Raw genomic sequence first — 13,648 nt, forward strand, 5'->3', positions numbered from 1 at the left:
TCCCCCGAGTTGGACTACCTCCGCGCGGGTCTTCCCATTTCCACCCGTCTCTCCTCCGGCTGCCCCCCCCCCTTTTCTCTCTTTCTCTCTCGCTCTCTGTCTCTCTCTGAAGCAAGTTAAATTAAAAAATGTACTGCGTATATGGACCTTTATATTTCATAGCAGTCGTCTCTCCGTTCACTAATTGTGAGTCTAGAACCGCAACAATTGATTTCAGCTGGTATTTCCTGGTGAACATTGAAACCAATTGAATAAGATGTGAAGCTACCCTTCATTCAAATGAGAGAGAGAGAAAGAGAGAGAAACGATAATGTTTGATATATTTAACTTTAATATACTGTAGACGTATTATATCGCGAAATAAATGTTAGAACATTTCGAACATCGTACGCGAGAAAGATATTAAACATCATGTTATTTGTTGTGTTATAATTATAAATTTGTTCCTCTCACAAATACGTTTATATATTTGGGACAAGTTTTCTCCTGAAAACATAAGCTTTGTATCCATAAAATCGTGCACAACTGTAAATGCGCGAAACGAGGGGTTCCACGCATTCTACACCCTTCCACCCTACGAGCCTTTGCCCTACAATCCCCCGCGGCGACGCTTTTTACGGTGACGGACGATTCCTGGAGGCGTGTCGACGTATACGCGACGGAACCGACAAAGGGTGGGTTCGCGTGATCGAAGCTCGGGTGGAAGGACGCCCACGGAAGTCACGAGGTCGCGCAATCGCAAAGATGTGACACCCCCGTACCATCGACGATTTCGAGAGAGGATCGTCATTGCGGTCGAGATCTAAGACCTCGTGTTCGATTCGTAAGGAAAAATCGATGCCGTGTCGAAGGCAACTGCCGAAGAATCGATGATATCGTATTGTTAACGATAAAATAAATTTTTAGGAGTTCTCAAAGTTGTCTTCTTAATTAAATATGCAGCAAGAAATTTTTATAATTTTCATAAATGTCCACTTTGAATTCGAAACTTTTTTTACACAAATTTTAAATTTTAATACAAACTTTATCCTATATTTCAATACATATAGCTGATGATTTAATTACATTTTATACATTAATATAAAAAATGGAAATGTACAAAAAATATAAATTTCAAAAAAGATTACTATTGCAAAATTCAAATTTTGTCTCTACTTGGAATTTTTAATAAATAAAAGAGAATGTCCTTTTTTGTATTTTATTTATACTTGTAAATAATATTTGTGCACTTTATTGTATCTTTTTTATGTCACGTCTGCAATACGAATTTGAGACTTTTAAAAATCCAGAAATCTAATTTAAAATTTCTAATGTGACAGATATAAATTTCATCTTTTGATCGAAATATTTTATATAAACTTTGTATCATGGGGTATTTATGTTCAATGGTGCATTTGCGTGGCACGATGCTGAATATAGAAATCAGACAATTTTTGACGTTTATTTGCCGCGTGGTTTATTTTTGGCGGTACACCCTTTTGGCGACGTAACACCAACGACGCGTATGCATGACAGATTTTATGAGCATCAATCGTACGCATAGAAAACGCCGTGCCATCTGTTACCCCGTGGTCAGGTGGAAAATTTAACGATCGTCGCGATATGCATTAGGGAAATGCCGCACTTCGATCGATCAGGCCTTTATGCGAAGTTGCCGGTTCAATGTATTTGCACGCATGAAATATGCGCCTAGGCGAACATGCGCCTGTTTCACAGCGAAAGCCGTGCAGGCGATCGATTAAATTGTAGCTGAGAACATGGCTGAGAAATATTGATCTAAATCGTGGGTTAAAACGTGCAAATAATATAATAGATAAAGTGATTAGTGATGTGCATATATTGTTGTAATTAACTGAACAGATTTTGCAATTTAATCACTCTGCTGAATACAGAATGTAATCCTTCAGTCGAAGTATTTTATGTTTTACACATATTGAATATAATAATTTTAATATATTAATAGTAATAATAATTTTACATGTTAATAATATAGTTACATAGTTTAATAGTATATTAATAGAAGAATAATTTAATTACGAGACAATTTCCGTTACAAAATACGCTAAATTGAATGAAATGAATTACTGCCAACATTTCATGCGAAATAATACATCTCTTTTATTTACAAACATATCAAGATTAATCTTTCTTTTTTGCAATCCTTACTGCAACGAAAATTAACGCGGTGCTTTAGCGAATAAATCATTTACTCCTTGTTTTACTATTTAAATTTTTCTATGTACCATGATATGAAATCTGCGAAGGTTATTTTTAAATTTTGATCATTTACAACTGTGTGGTATTGTAAAGCCAGAATATCCTTAAATAAACGAAATTGACTTCCTTTTTTCTTGACTAACGTTGCACACATGTTAACGGGAACATTTGACGCTCAAGTGGTCACGTCGTGTCCAAAAAACCGATTGACCAACGGACCACTGCATAGGGACAATTAAAGATAAAAAACAGTAATATATAGAAATAAAATACATAAAGACAAAAAATACTTGTTAAAACATTTGAACGACTAGGGAAGTTTTTGGTTTGAAAATAAATTGACTTAGCGAAGTTACGCCCAACGATTGGACTTGACAGATTTGGCGGACGTGCGTTAATGATGCTAACAATTTGTAACCACGAATGGACTTCTTTTCTCGTTGCCTTTTCGATACTACCTTCCATCAAAATTCTTATTGTATAATGTGTTACAACAAAAGTTTTATTTTTAAATATAAATATTTTGCTCTTTTTGAGACGCCTCTGTTGCATCGCATGCATGAATTAAGCGTAAAGCATAACCGGTCGAGAGTAAACCGAGATCAAGGAGCCGTCTCGTAATCACAGCTGTGCGGCTTTTACAATCTATACGCGTTTATGTATACGCGTGCAATCGATCCGTATACGGTCGGATGTACGCGGGAGAGTTTTGGGGGTGGCAGAGGGTAAAAGGGAAGAAATGATAGGCGGGCAAGGGAGAGAGAGAGAGAGAGAGAGAGAGAGAGAGAGAGAGAGAGAGAGAGAGAGAGCAGAAGAAATATACGCGAGTGATCCCGGGCAAGATTATAAAATGGCGCTCCTCATCCCCGTGACCGTTCTTAATTTCGCTCGGTTCCTTTTGTCCTCTCGCCTTTTTTCTCTCTGCCTCCTTTTCTCTCCTCCTCATTTTCTCCCCTCACTCCCCGGGCTCCTCGCTCGCACCGACAGACTTCGCTATCCTTCCTTGTACGGCGTGTGCGCTCCGCGTTGCTTACCGAATCGAGGAGAATCCCCAGCTCAAAGGGGCTCCCAAGGGATGACTCTCGAATTCTTTGGCGCGACGATTCCGATGGATGGCGACCGCCACGACGCATTAATAAGCCGCGACGGATAGCAGGGAGTTACTTAAGAGTAGACAATATATTTTCGAGGATTTGTAATAATAAGCTTTATCTTATCCCTCTTCCCTTTTATCTTTTACTGCAATGTATATTGTAATAATTATGCTTCACATGATCCTTTATCTATCTATTTTTTATAAATAATGCCATGTGACAAGTATTGAGTATCTGTTTATACTTTATTTTTTATAAACGACGCGCGAGATTAGATATCCTTTATTTTATTTAAAACTGTACAATTATTTGAAAAATAAACGGCATTGTAAAATTTAAATATCACATTTCTCTACTATCTAACACTGACATCAATATTGACTGATTGACGATACTCATAAAATAACGATCTCTTCGAGCACCCTAGCGAGTATGGGACATATTAATGAAAAAATATACGTCCACATATCAATCTACGTCAATCTGCTTGATATCGATATTCAACGTCTCTTCTTCGAGAGCTAACTTTTAACTGTACGCGAATGAAAGACGTAAACGCGGAGAATCGGATTACATTCCGCGTCTTACTGCAGGCATCTTTTCCGTCCGAAAAGATTAATATTGTCCATCATCAGCGAACATCAGACGACGATCGTCTGCTCGCCTCGCGCTCCTCCAGATCCCTCTCATCCTCTCATCTTTCGCGTCACGTTGGTGGCATCGAACAGCACCACGGCAACGCGGGTGCTTCAAGTCATACGGCGTTGGTGGCGTGCGCCATATTGGGGGGCGGTCGAGCATCCCTCCAATCAGCACCTACCAGACGGTGGCGTGGGTGCCGACCGCACCCAATAATCCAGGCACTCGCCCCACCAATCGGCCGCCACACCCACGAGTGTCACGTGCGCACAAGCAACATCATTGCTGGTGAACCAGTCGTGCGCGTACCCTCGTACCGTGCTCGTCGGGACGGGTGTTTCAACGTATTTCTCACGCCGAGATACACACGTAGAAGTGTGTTGGTGCGATAAGATAAACCTGGCGAATAGTCAGACTTGTTTGTCCGGATTATCGGAACTTTAACAGCGAGCCTTTATAGTATACGTCAAACGTTATCCATAATTACAATCTGGAATTGAAGATTTTCAATAAGATACAGATAATGCACGTTGAAAGTTCGAGCGGGTTTACTTACGTTGCCGCATGAACTCCAAGTGTTTGATTAAGAAAATATGCCGTGCGGCCGTGTGCAAGATGGATTAAGTGCTGCCAATTGCAATTTTGAAGAGCTTATAATAATAGTTTTCTGAAAACTGCCGGATGGAAAGTCAACGAGAAAGTTTTAATGAAATGTGCCAGCTGCGTCAAGAATGAATAATAAATCTGTCCCCGGGAAAATTTTCATTTAAAACCCGAAGTTTTTAGATTTTTTTTTTCTTTTCTACGAGATACATTTCTGAGACGTGAAATCTGGATTTTCCAAAGATATCGCTACTCTTCCCTACTACCGTGCCTTACAGGTAATCATCAAGGAAGATATCGCGGACATTGGTTGTCTTGATAAAGAGAATCGCGCGCGAAGAAAAAAAAAGGAGTCGATATGCTTCGCAGTACGGAGCGTTGCATTCGCTGAAATCGCTCCGGGAAGCGTAGATAATAGCGGCGACACCGTGTAATCGCACGTGTAAGCGACGGCAGTTATGACTAAGATGAGACTGGAGTTGTTGGGATGCGAGGCTCTCCCTCTAGAAGGGATGTACCGTTCGCAGCGGCACGACGTCCTAACGCCGCAGAGTAGTCCGGAATCGCACGGCGTTCGTCAGGAACAGCACAGCAGCGCGACGGACAGCGTCGGTTCGCAAAGCGACATGTATCCGCTAGATCAGCCCGCCTTCGACCTCGATCACCTGCCTCTGCATATCCCGACGATACTTCACTGTAAGTGTCGACGAATGACGGACAGAGAGGGTGGCGCCGTGAGGCTATAGTTGAGAAAATGTGACGTTTTCCGAAGTTCGAGCTTCTTCAACTTTAATTTTCTCGATGAAGCTGAAGCAAAACCAGATCTCTTCGATTATTGTCATTTTATTGGATATAAATCGTACGCAGCATCCTTCCCTATTGTAAAAATTAATTACTTCGGCTGGTAAACTTCATTTCCATATTTAATCGTTTGTGCCAGGGGTCATCATAAAAATCTGATCGTGCTATTAAGCTTGTTTTATATTATAATGAAAATTTTATAATAAAATCCAAGAGCGCCGTCAATTGCACATCGCGACTCGATATAGCATTTTTCGGTATAAAATGTGAATAAAAAGACCGCGTTGTGTGACACTCACACAGTTAATTTTCAATATGCTTAGAAAATTCGAAAATTCAAAGTTTATGAAAATTGTGTCTATAAACAGTAACGATAAATATTATGTCTCTTAGGTTTTTGTTTAAAATTCATATTTCAATTTAAATATATTTTATTAAACGTAATTAAAAGAGAACCTCATAAATTAGTTAAAATACTTTATACTGCATAAAGCGATTCAGAAATTATGACTTTTTATTTAGAGATATTAAAATTGTAAAAATTGATTGAATTATATTATTTTTTAAAGTGTTTACATTATGAAAATGTTCACGTAAAGATTTTTTTATGCCACAACTAAAACTGAATTTTTAATCTACATTTTATAATATATATTTAATTTGTAATAAACTGAATAAAAAATATATGCAAAAAGATATTATATTAATATTAAACTTTCTTTGTATCGATTATTATATCCATTGTATCAATCGGTATGTTGCAGCCACGATACCAAAATGCGGTGGATGTCAGGAAATTATTTTGGATAAATACGTTCTAAGGGTCCTGGAGAGGTGTTGGCATGCAAGATGTCTCACGTGTCGGGACTGCGGTGCTAGATTGACCGAGAAATGTTTTGCGAGAAATGGCCATGTGTTCTGCAAAGATGACTTCTTCAAGTAAGCACCAATAATTGCTGTCACGTTATTTGCATATATGCACGTGCAAATATTTTTTAAGAGATAATAGATTTATAATATATTAATATAAATATATATATTAATTATATTAATTATATTTAATAATAAATATATTTAATATGTTTACGTACAACACATTCACTACAGAATTATCTTTAATTACATTTTTATATTATAATAAGAATAACATAAAGAATATTAAAATAAATAACTATAATAATAAGTACATGTAATAAGCATAAATCATATTGCTTAATTGCGCATATTTGCATCAATTGCTAAAGAATCACAATAATGTCAGCTATATAGTTTTGTCATTAATGTGTGAATGTAATGTGAAAATATTGTATGTTGTTGGTGTGGCAGGCGTTTCGGGACAAAATGCGCGGGCTGCGGCCAGGGGTTGGCACCTTCGCAGGTGGTACGAAGAGCACAGGAGTTTGTCTATCATCTCACGTGTTTTTCGTGTGCCCTTTGCTCTCGGCAACTGGACACCGGCGATGAATTTTATCTTATGGAAGATAGAAAACTTGTCTGCAAGCCCGATTACGAACAGGCGAAAGCAAAAGGTAAGAAGTAATCTTTATAATTTTTAAAAATTACGAACAGATACCACTGTTCATAAGAAAGAATTTCTCATTGCGAATTTTTATTCTTTATTCAAGATATAAATTTCCACAACAATGTTTTTAAATTAAATAAATAGTTCTTACTTTTAACAAATTATATTGTAGGCAATCTGATATATTTTATAATGATAGATACCTTTACAATTTTTCTTAAAATAATAGAAAAGATAAAAATAAAATATTGACATTAAATAGCGTATATGTATTAAATATTTTTAATATAAATGTTACCGATAAATTCCTTTCATTGCTTGATTAATTAAATAAAGCTTTGCAGAATATTACAATACGCGATTAATTTATGCGATTTTCAGAAATGGCAGACGGAGGAAGTATAGACGGTGATCAACCTAATAAAAGGCCGCGGACGACGATCACGGCGAAGCAGCTCGAAACCCTCAAGCTGGCCTACAACACCAGTCCGAAACCAGCAAGGCACGTGCGAGAACAGCTGTCTCAGGACACAGGGCTCGACATGCGCGTCGTTCAAGTCTGGTTTCAGAATAGGTAAAGAAAGTTGGTTACAAGGTTTCCCAGATTCCAAGCTCGATCCTTTTCCCGTAAGAGAAGCCTCATATTACAATTCGTCGGACTATGTGTATGTGCGCATTGTATTCGATATAACACAGATAAGAATAAAATTCGGGAGAAGTAGAGTCCGATTAAATGCATCGCTTAAAGTCACAAGTTATATAAACAGCTATCGCACGAATTAGATAGAGAAATTGGATAAGAAAAATTAATTTTGGGTCCTGACGAAATCATCAAATTAAGAGAGACTCATCTGGCTTATCGTTAGGATTCTGCATTAATGTCTGATGTGGTCTCTGATATGGTTTCTGAAGCCATTCATGGAGGCAATCGAGAGATTCGGAAATGTGAAGAGACATCAGTCCGAATATATATGTCTCTTTCGCGACACAAAACACATCACGTAATTCAATTAACGATAGTAGAAATTAATTTCCCTTATAAAAATTTATTTTTACATTAATTTCTCTTATAAAAATGCAATACTGGGCAGTATTCAATTGGCCAGTAATTAATACTTATTTTTAGTATTAAAAATACTGCTGTTAATACTTTTAATACTCAAGATAAGTAATAATTACTGGCCAATTTAATACTGTCCGGTATTACATTTTTATAAGGGTTTTTACTCAAAAATTATGCCTCATGTATTGTTTCACGTACTCTTTAAATCACGTACAATGAAACATCATTTTAAAAGAATAAAAATTGAACTTGTATAACTTTCGAGTAATTTTTCACTCTATGAGATTTAGAAGGTAAAAATGTTACTTTTAATAGTTTTGGAATTTGTAAGTTCGAAATAAACTGAAGATTATTAAAGATAAAATTAACGTTCCGCTAACTTACCTTTATCTAAGATCATGATATCCGCTAGAGCTGTACTTTGTAACCGTGGATGCACATTTTTCCCTCTTATCACTCAAGTGGTACTATGTGATATTGTAGGCAAAATAACGAACTGTCGCGAAAAATTGTTTTATCTATGAAAGGAGAGTCCTAGTCGCTGACCTCCGTCGCTTATCAGGTACGTGAACGGTGTTAGAATGCGCGCCCGCGAAAATAACGTCAAGGATAAGTAAATAAAGCCTATCAATGACTGCAGATAAATATACTGTGTAACACAACACGCAAATTCATAAAATTGCACACGCGTAGTAATTTTTTATTTATTTAGAAAACTCGAGCCGATATTTGACGTAAACTGTCGTCGAGATAAGATACACCTTCTTTCACTATTCAGCGAAATGATAAATGAAAAGTAGAAATTTGTACCAGATGTCAGAGATATGAGTATTTATCATAAATAATCGAATACCTAGCACAACAAGTAAAATGTTTATCCTAGAACTCATTCTTTTTCTAGTCTTTATCGGCGTTCAGTACGTATCAGCATCCACTAAACGCGATAAAGAGATAAACTGGGAATTTTGCTATTATATATTTTAATAAATTTTTTGCTCTACAAGAGAAATTCTTTTCTTGAGTACATGATAGTGAATTTCTCTAAAATTTGTGATAAATACATATTTTAAGACTATTATCACAAAAAAAATATTCTTTATTAAAGATAAGCGTTACTTATTGAAAGAAAAAAGGAATTGAGTAATTGCTTTTCTTAACATGAGAATTGATTTTTCTCTGCGCGAACGTATGATATCTAAGTACAATAATTTTTCAATAATTTTAAAATACTATCTACAAAGAGAGAAATAATAAGTTATTAAGAAACCAATCTTAAAATGACGTTAACTTCATTGTTAAAGTTTTATATAGATCTACCTTCCGCTGAATTGTAAACATTCATAAATCTTTTTTTGTGACTTTACTAAATAATCATGTTATTTATATATAATTAGATCAATATTTTATCCTCAAAAGTTTCTGAAAATAAATTTTTTTAAAGCGACTATTGGTGATTGTTACTAATTATTGTGGTCTCTGTAGGAGAGCGAAAGAAAAGAGGCTGAAGAAAGATGCTGGTAGAACGAGGTGGTCTCAATATTTTCGCAGTATGAAAGGCGCCGGCGCAGGCGGTCACTCGCCTAGACACGATAAGCTTCTTGACAAAGACGAGCTGAAGGTAGACTTGGACTCCACCTTTGGTCATCACGGTGAGTTGCGTTATTGTATTATCATTTTGATACAAACAAAAATGATGTCAATGAAAAGTTGACAAGAACATCTCTAAAAGATAGACACTGCGTAATTCTTGCGTCGCAATTTATCTACACTATAAATAACAAATACTATATAGTCTGCAATATATATTGATTCCTTCAACTTTTGAGCTTCTAAACAAATTGACGTCTTAATCGAATATTTAGCACGGAAATAAACATAGTAAAAAAAAAAAGAATCGAACTTGTTGACTCAGAAACAGATTTTAGTTCTTGGTGAATCAAATGTGAACTTTTAGAATAAACTCTGTTAATATGATATTTAATTATTAAAATTGAATATAAATTAAATACCAAGTGAAAAAAGTAATAATAATAACAAATATTTACCTTTAAAGAAGTCGCAACATAAAAATATAATGTACGTGCACAGCTGTCGTGCGTGGGTTATCTTCCTCACAATTCCCTTAATTATGTATCAAAGTTTTTAACTTTGTAATAATCGCGTCAGCCGCTTCTCCGAAACAATCTAGACGAGCGATGTATTATGCGGCACTCGTTCCCGAGTAAGTACAGGTAATAGCGAGCATAAATTCAAGGATGGCCCGCAATCTTCCTGAAATCTCGGACACGGTGAGCCGGCAGTTAGCCTCCGCGATCTCCTGAATATTTGAGGAGATCGTCCTCCCCTCGGATAGCAGGCATCTGGGTACTTGGAGGTTCAGACACAATGGATGCTGCCAGTCGCTGGCTCGACTTTCGACTTCCAAACTCTGGAACGATCGCTCGTTACGAACAGAGAGCGTCCGACACGTGAACTAAAAGCACCCATTTAGTCGTCTGATTCTAATATCCTATATTTAATTTCGTATCAAATTAAGCTTATTTTATTGATGGATTTTGTAGTGAATGAGAATATTAGTTTGATGAATACTCCTTTTCCCTAAAACTCTAATTGTCAACCTGAAATCTAACGATAGGAATACGATCTGCTTGCAGACTTGAGTAACGACAGTTACGGAACAGTAGTGAACATGGGCCTGGACGGTGAGGGCGCGAGTCCAGGCGGCGGTGGCAACGGAGCCGGGGGTGGACCGCCCCGCGGGTACCTGGGCGCGACGACACCGCCGTATCTCTCAACGTCCAGATCGCCGTCCTTACCACCCCAGTTCCCGTATCCGCCGGACGCCGGGCTCTCGGTGTACACCACACTCGGTAGGCCAACCGCCAAGCGACATACCCTTGAAAGATCTTCGAGTCTCCCAATCTGTCTTTTAATGTTTCTCAATCTTTTTAATTTTTTTCAATTCTCATAACTTTCATTTCTTTAACTTCGTTAACTCTAGCTCTTTTCAATCGTGTCGGGAGATTTTGACTTTTTTTTTTAACTCTGTCGACACTCTGGACACTTGCAAATCGTCCAATTTTCTCGACCCTCAGCTCAGCTTTTGGACGGATTTTGCTCGCTAGTCAATAATACACCCGAATTGAGACAGGACGAAACTCGGGACGTTAAACTATTCTAGTACGAAAGTCGCAAGTTTACGACTGACGCAAACCGTATGATTCCAGGGGGACCGGGCGGCATGGTGCCAGGACCAGCGTCGGATCTGAGTAACGAGTCGAGCGGAGGCGGCGGCGGTGGCGGCGGTGGCGGCGGCGGCGGCGGTGGTGGTGGCGGCGGCGGTGGCGGCGGTTACCCCGACTTTCCGCCGTCGCCGGACTCCTGGCTCGGAGAACCACCGCCCCCGCATGCTCACCATCATTCTCATTCCCATTCCCATTACGCCACATAACCCGCCAAAACCGCGCGTCGCCAAATACCGTATGGAATAACACCCTGGCGGAGCGGGACGTTCATCTGAGATCGTCAATGCCGATTTCACCGTCGTTATCCTCGGGGGGGGGGGGGGGGCAGAGGCTGAAGGAGTCTTATTCGACGTTTCTTCGAACGAGATAATAAATTTCACAAATTTTGTAAAGCGTTACATCCGTTCGACGAAGCTCGAGCCTGATTTTTTTGACTTGATAAGGAAAATCTAAAAGCGAAAACGAATCTTTATTTTTTTTATTAAGAATGTGTGATAATCTTTTAATTTATTTTTGGAGGGTATTTCCATATAACTGTTTTGTATAAAATAATTATATTGCATAATTTATATTATTTTTTAAAATTTCTCTCTATGAACATTATATATTTATTTATATATGTAAAGAAAACATGTATATATTTATGTATCAAAATTTTTCTAATTAATAAGGATTGTTATTATTTTTCTAAAATACATCCTTATTTTTCTTCATTTTTCCAGGCATTTTGTTATAATTAATTAATCATTGTATCATTATAATTTTGTGTTCATATTTACAATATTTATTATATTTTTAATTTATCTTGGAGTAATGTAGTTTGTGAAATTTATAACAATTTCTAATTATAATTCTTTTAATGATTTATCAACATTTGAATTGATAATAGAGATCGCTTTCTTCGCTCTTAGATCTTTAATGTAATTGTTTTCAGTTGGCGTTAGGATCAAAAGGTTGACGTTAAAATTAATGAAACTGTTCATAAAAATTTCTCCGGATAGATAATAATAAATAGCGAGATAAATCTCGTGAAGATTATTCTCGATGAAAGCAACGCGGTGTCTTCAGCGACGACGGATTGTGGCGATGCTCGCGAACGTCCTACACACGGTCCAAGTCCACGAGTTATTCTACTCCGGTATTTTACACCGTCCCTCCTCACAATCTTTCGTCATCCGAGCGGCCGTATCGACGCCATACCCTTATGGCACACGCACGATTCGCATTCGATAATACTAATCTAAATATATTTATGTACAAGTTCCTCGTTTCTCGGAGTTTGATTGTCGAGTAATAATAGGAGGTAGTGTTAAACGTGCCCCGAACTATACGCGGGGATCCATTCGTCGTGATTTACGATTAATTAATTAATAATCAAATAATTAATTTCTTTTTTAACGATTTCGAAAGACACTTTATACAATATCAAGAATCAAGATTTTATAATAGGACGCGAGCAAGTATTATTCCTAAGATATTGAGGTATATATATGACATAGGTACAGATATTTGATATGATCCGAATGAATTCGTATCATCACGGCGAATGTGATCATCCGTATGATCATACTACTGTCTTTATAAGCTCGATTTTCATAATGCAAATCTAAAAAAAAATCAAAGAACATGCTTGATATGAGTAAGTAATATGACATTATACTTTATTTATTTGATATTATAATTTATAATTCATAAATTTGCAAAAAAATCAAATTATTTTTAGTCGGATAGAAGATTTGTTCTTTATATCTCCCTTTATTTATAAAATATTTGGAAATATGTATATATAAATCTCTTAGAATGCCGAGGTAAAACTCTTATCTACATTTTTAAGGAGATTATCTTTTGCTTTATTTTATCATCGAATAGAAGAAACAAGGAATATTCTTTGATATCCGATAAAAATAAAATAATTTATTTTGATTTGTGTGAGCAACCTTCAAGGAATTGAATTCTGAAAATCGAGCATCGGGCATCGGGCATGCATGTTAACGATTTACCTTGCTTGCGTGTGACGCTAGAATCTTGAAATGTGTATTGTAAATAGTACGAATTAGAGCTGTAGGATAAAGTTTATTCAAACCAGAATATTCAACTTTTATTTCTTAATTACTTGTATTATTGAAACATAAAAAAGTCGAATTACTTTAACTTGACGACCAATAAGATAATTTATATAACATTCAGGTGAGTGAATAATTTATTTTCCGAATTTCATGTTATAATAGATTGTACAGAAACAATTTTTTTCAAAATTGAATGATGTGGATTGAAAAATTTTTCTTGCTAGTTGAAATTTTAAAAAGATTGACGCGCAAAAGTCTCAACGTGTAGAATTATGTTACGTTAAATAATATTTGCGCAACTGAATTGTTTTCAGTTTTTTTTTCCGCTGTTTTCAAATTTGTTGCCAATACTTCTTTGGACACATTTTAATTATAATATTTGATACACACACACACAC

The 13,648-nt window shown here is 36.7% G+C and overlaps 1 protein-coding gene across 6 annotated transcripts in view; it reads left to right on the forward strand.

Moving 5' to 3' along the window:
- LOC105829260 (LIM/homeobox protein Lhx3) overlaps nt 1–11,763 on the forward strand; it is a 49,840-nt gene extending 38,077 nt beyond the window's left edge. For 2 of the 6 annotated variants that reach the window (XM_028193783.2, XM_036292996.1), the window contains 6 exons: nt 6,119–6,293; nt 6,672–6,883; nt 7,258–7,450; nt 9,422–9,588; nt 10,594–10,809; nt 11,167–11,763. In XM_028193783.2, the coding sequence (XP_028049584.2) occupies nt 6,119–6,293; nt 6,672–6,883; nt 7,258–7,450; nt 9,422–9,588; nt 10,594–10,809; nt 11,167–11,390 (1,187 nt within the window). In that variant the 3' untranslated portion in view covers nt 11,391–11,763. The other 4 variants (XM_036292998.1, XM_036292997.1, XM_036292999.1 and 1 more) reach the window with 4 other exon arrangements.
- Nucleotides 11,764–13,648: the final 1,885 nt, after the last annotated feature.

This window comes from Monomorium pharaonis, chromosome 10 (genome assembly GCF_013373865.1).
Source record: "Monomorium pharaonis isolate MP-MQ-018 chromosome 10, ASM1337386v2, whole genome shotgun sequence".
Lineage (NCBI taxonomy): Eukaryota > Metazoa > Arthropoda > Insecta > Hymenoptera > Formicidae > Monomorium > Monomorium pharaonis.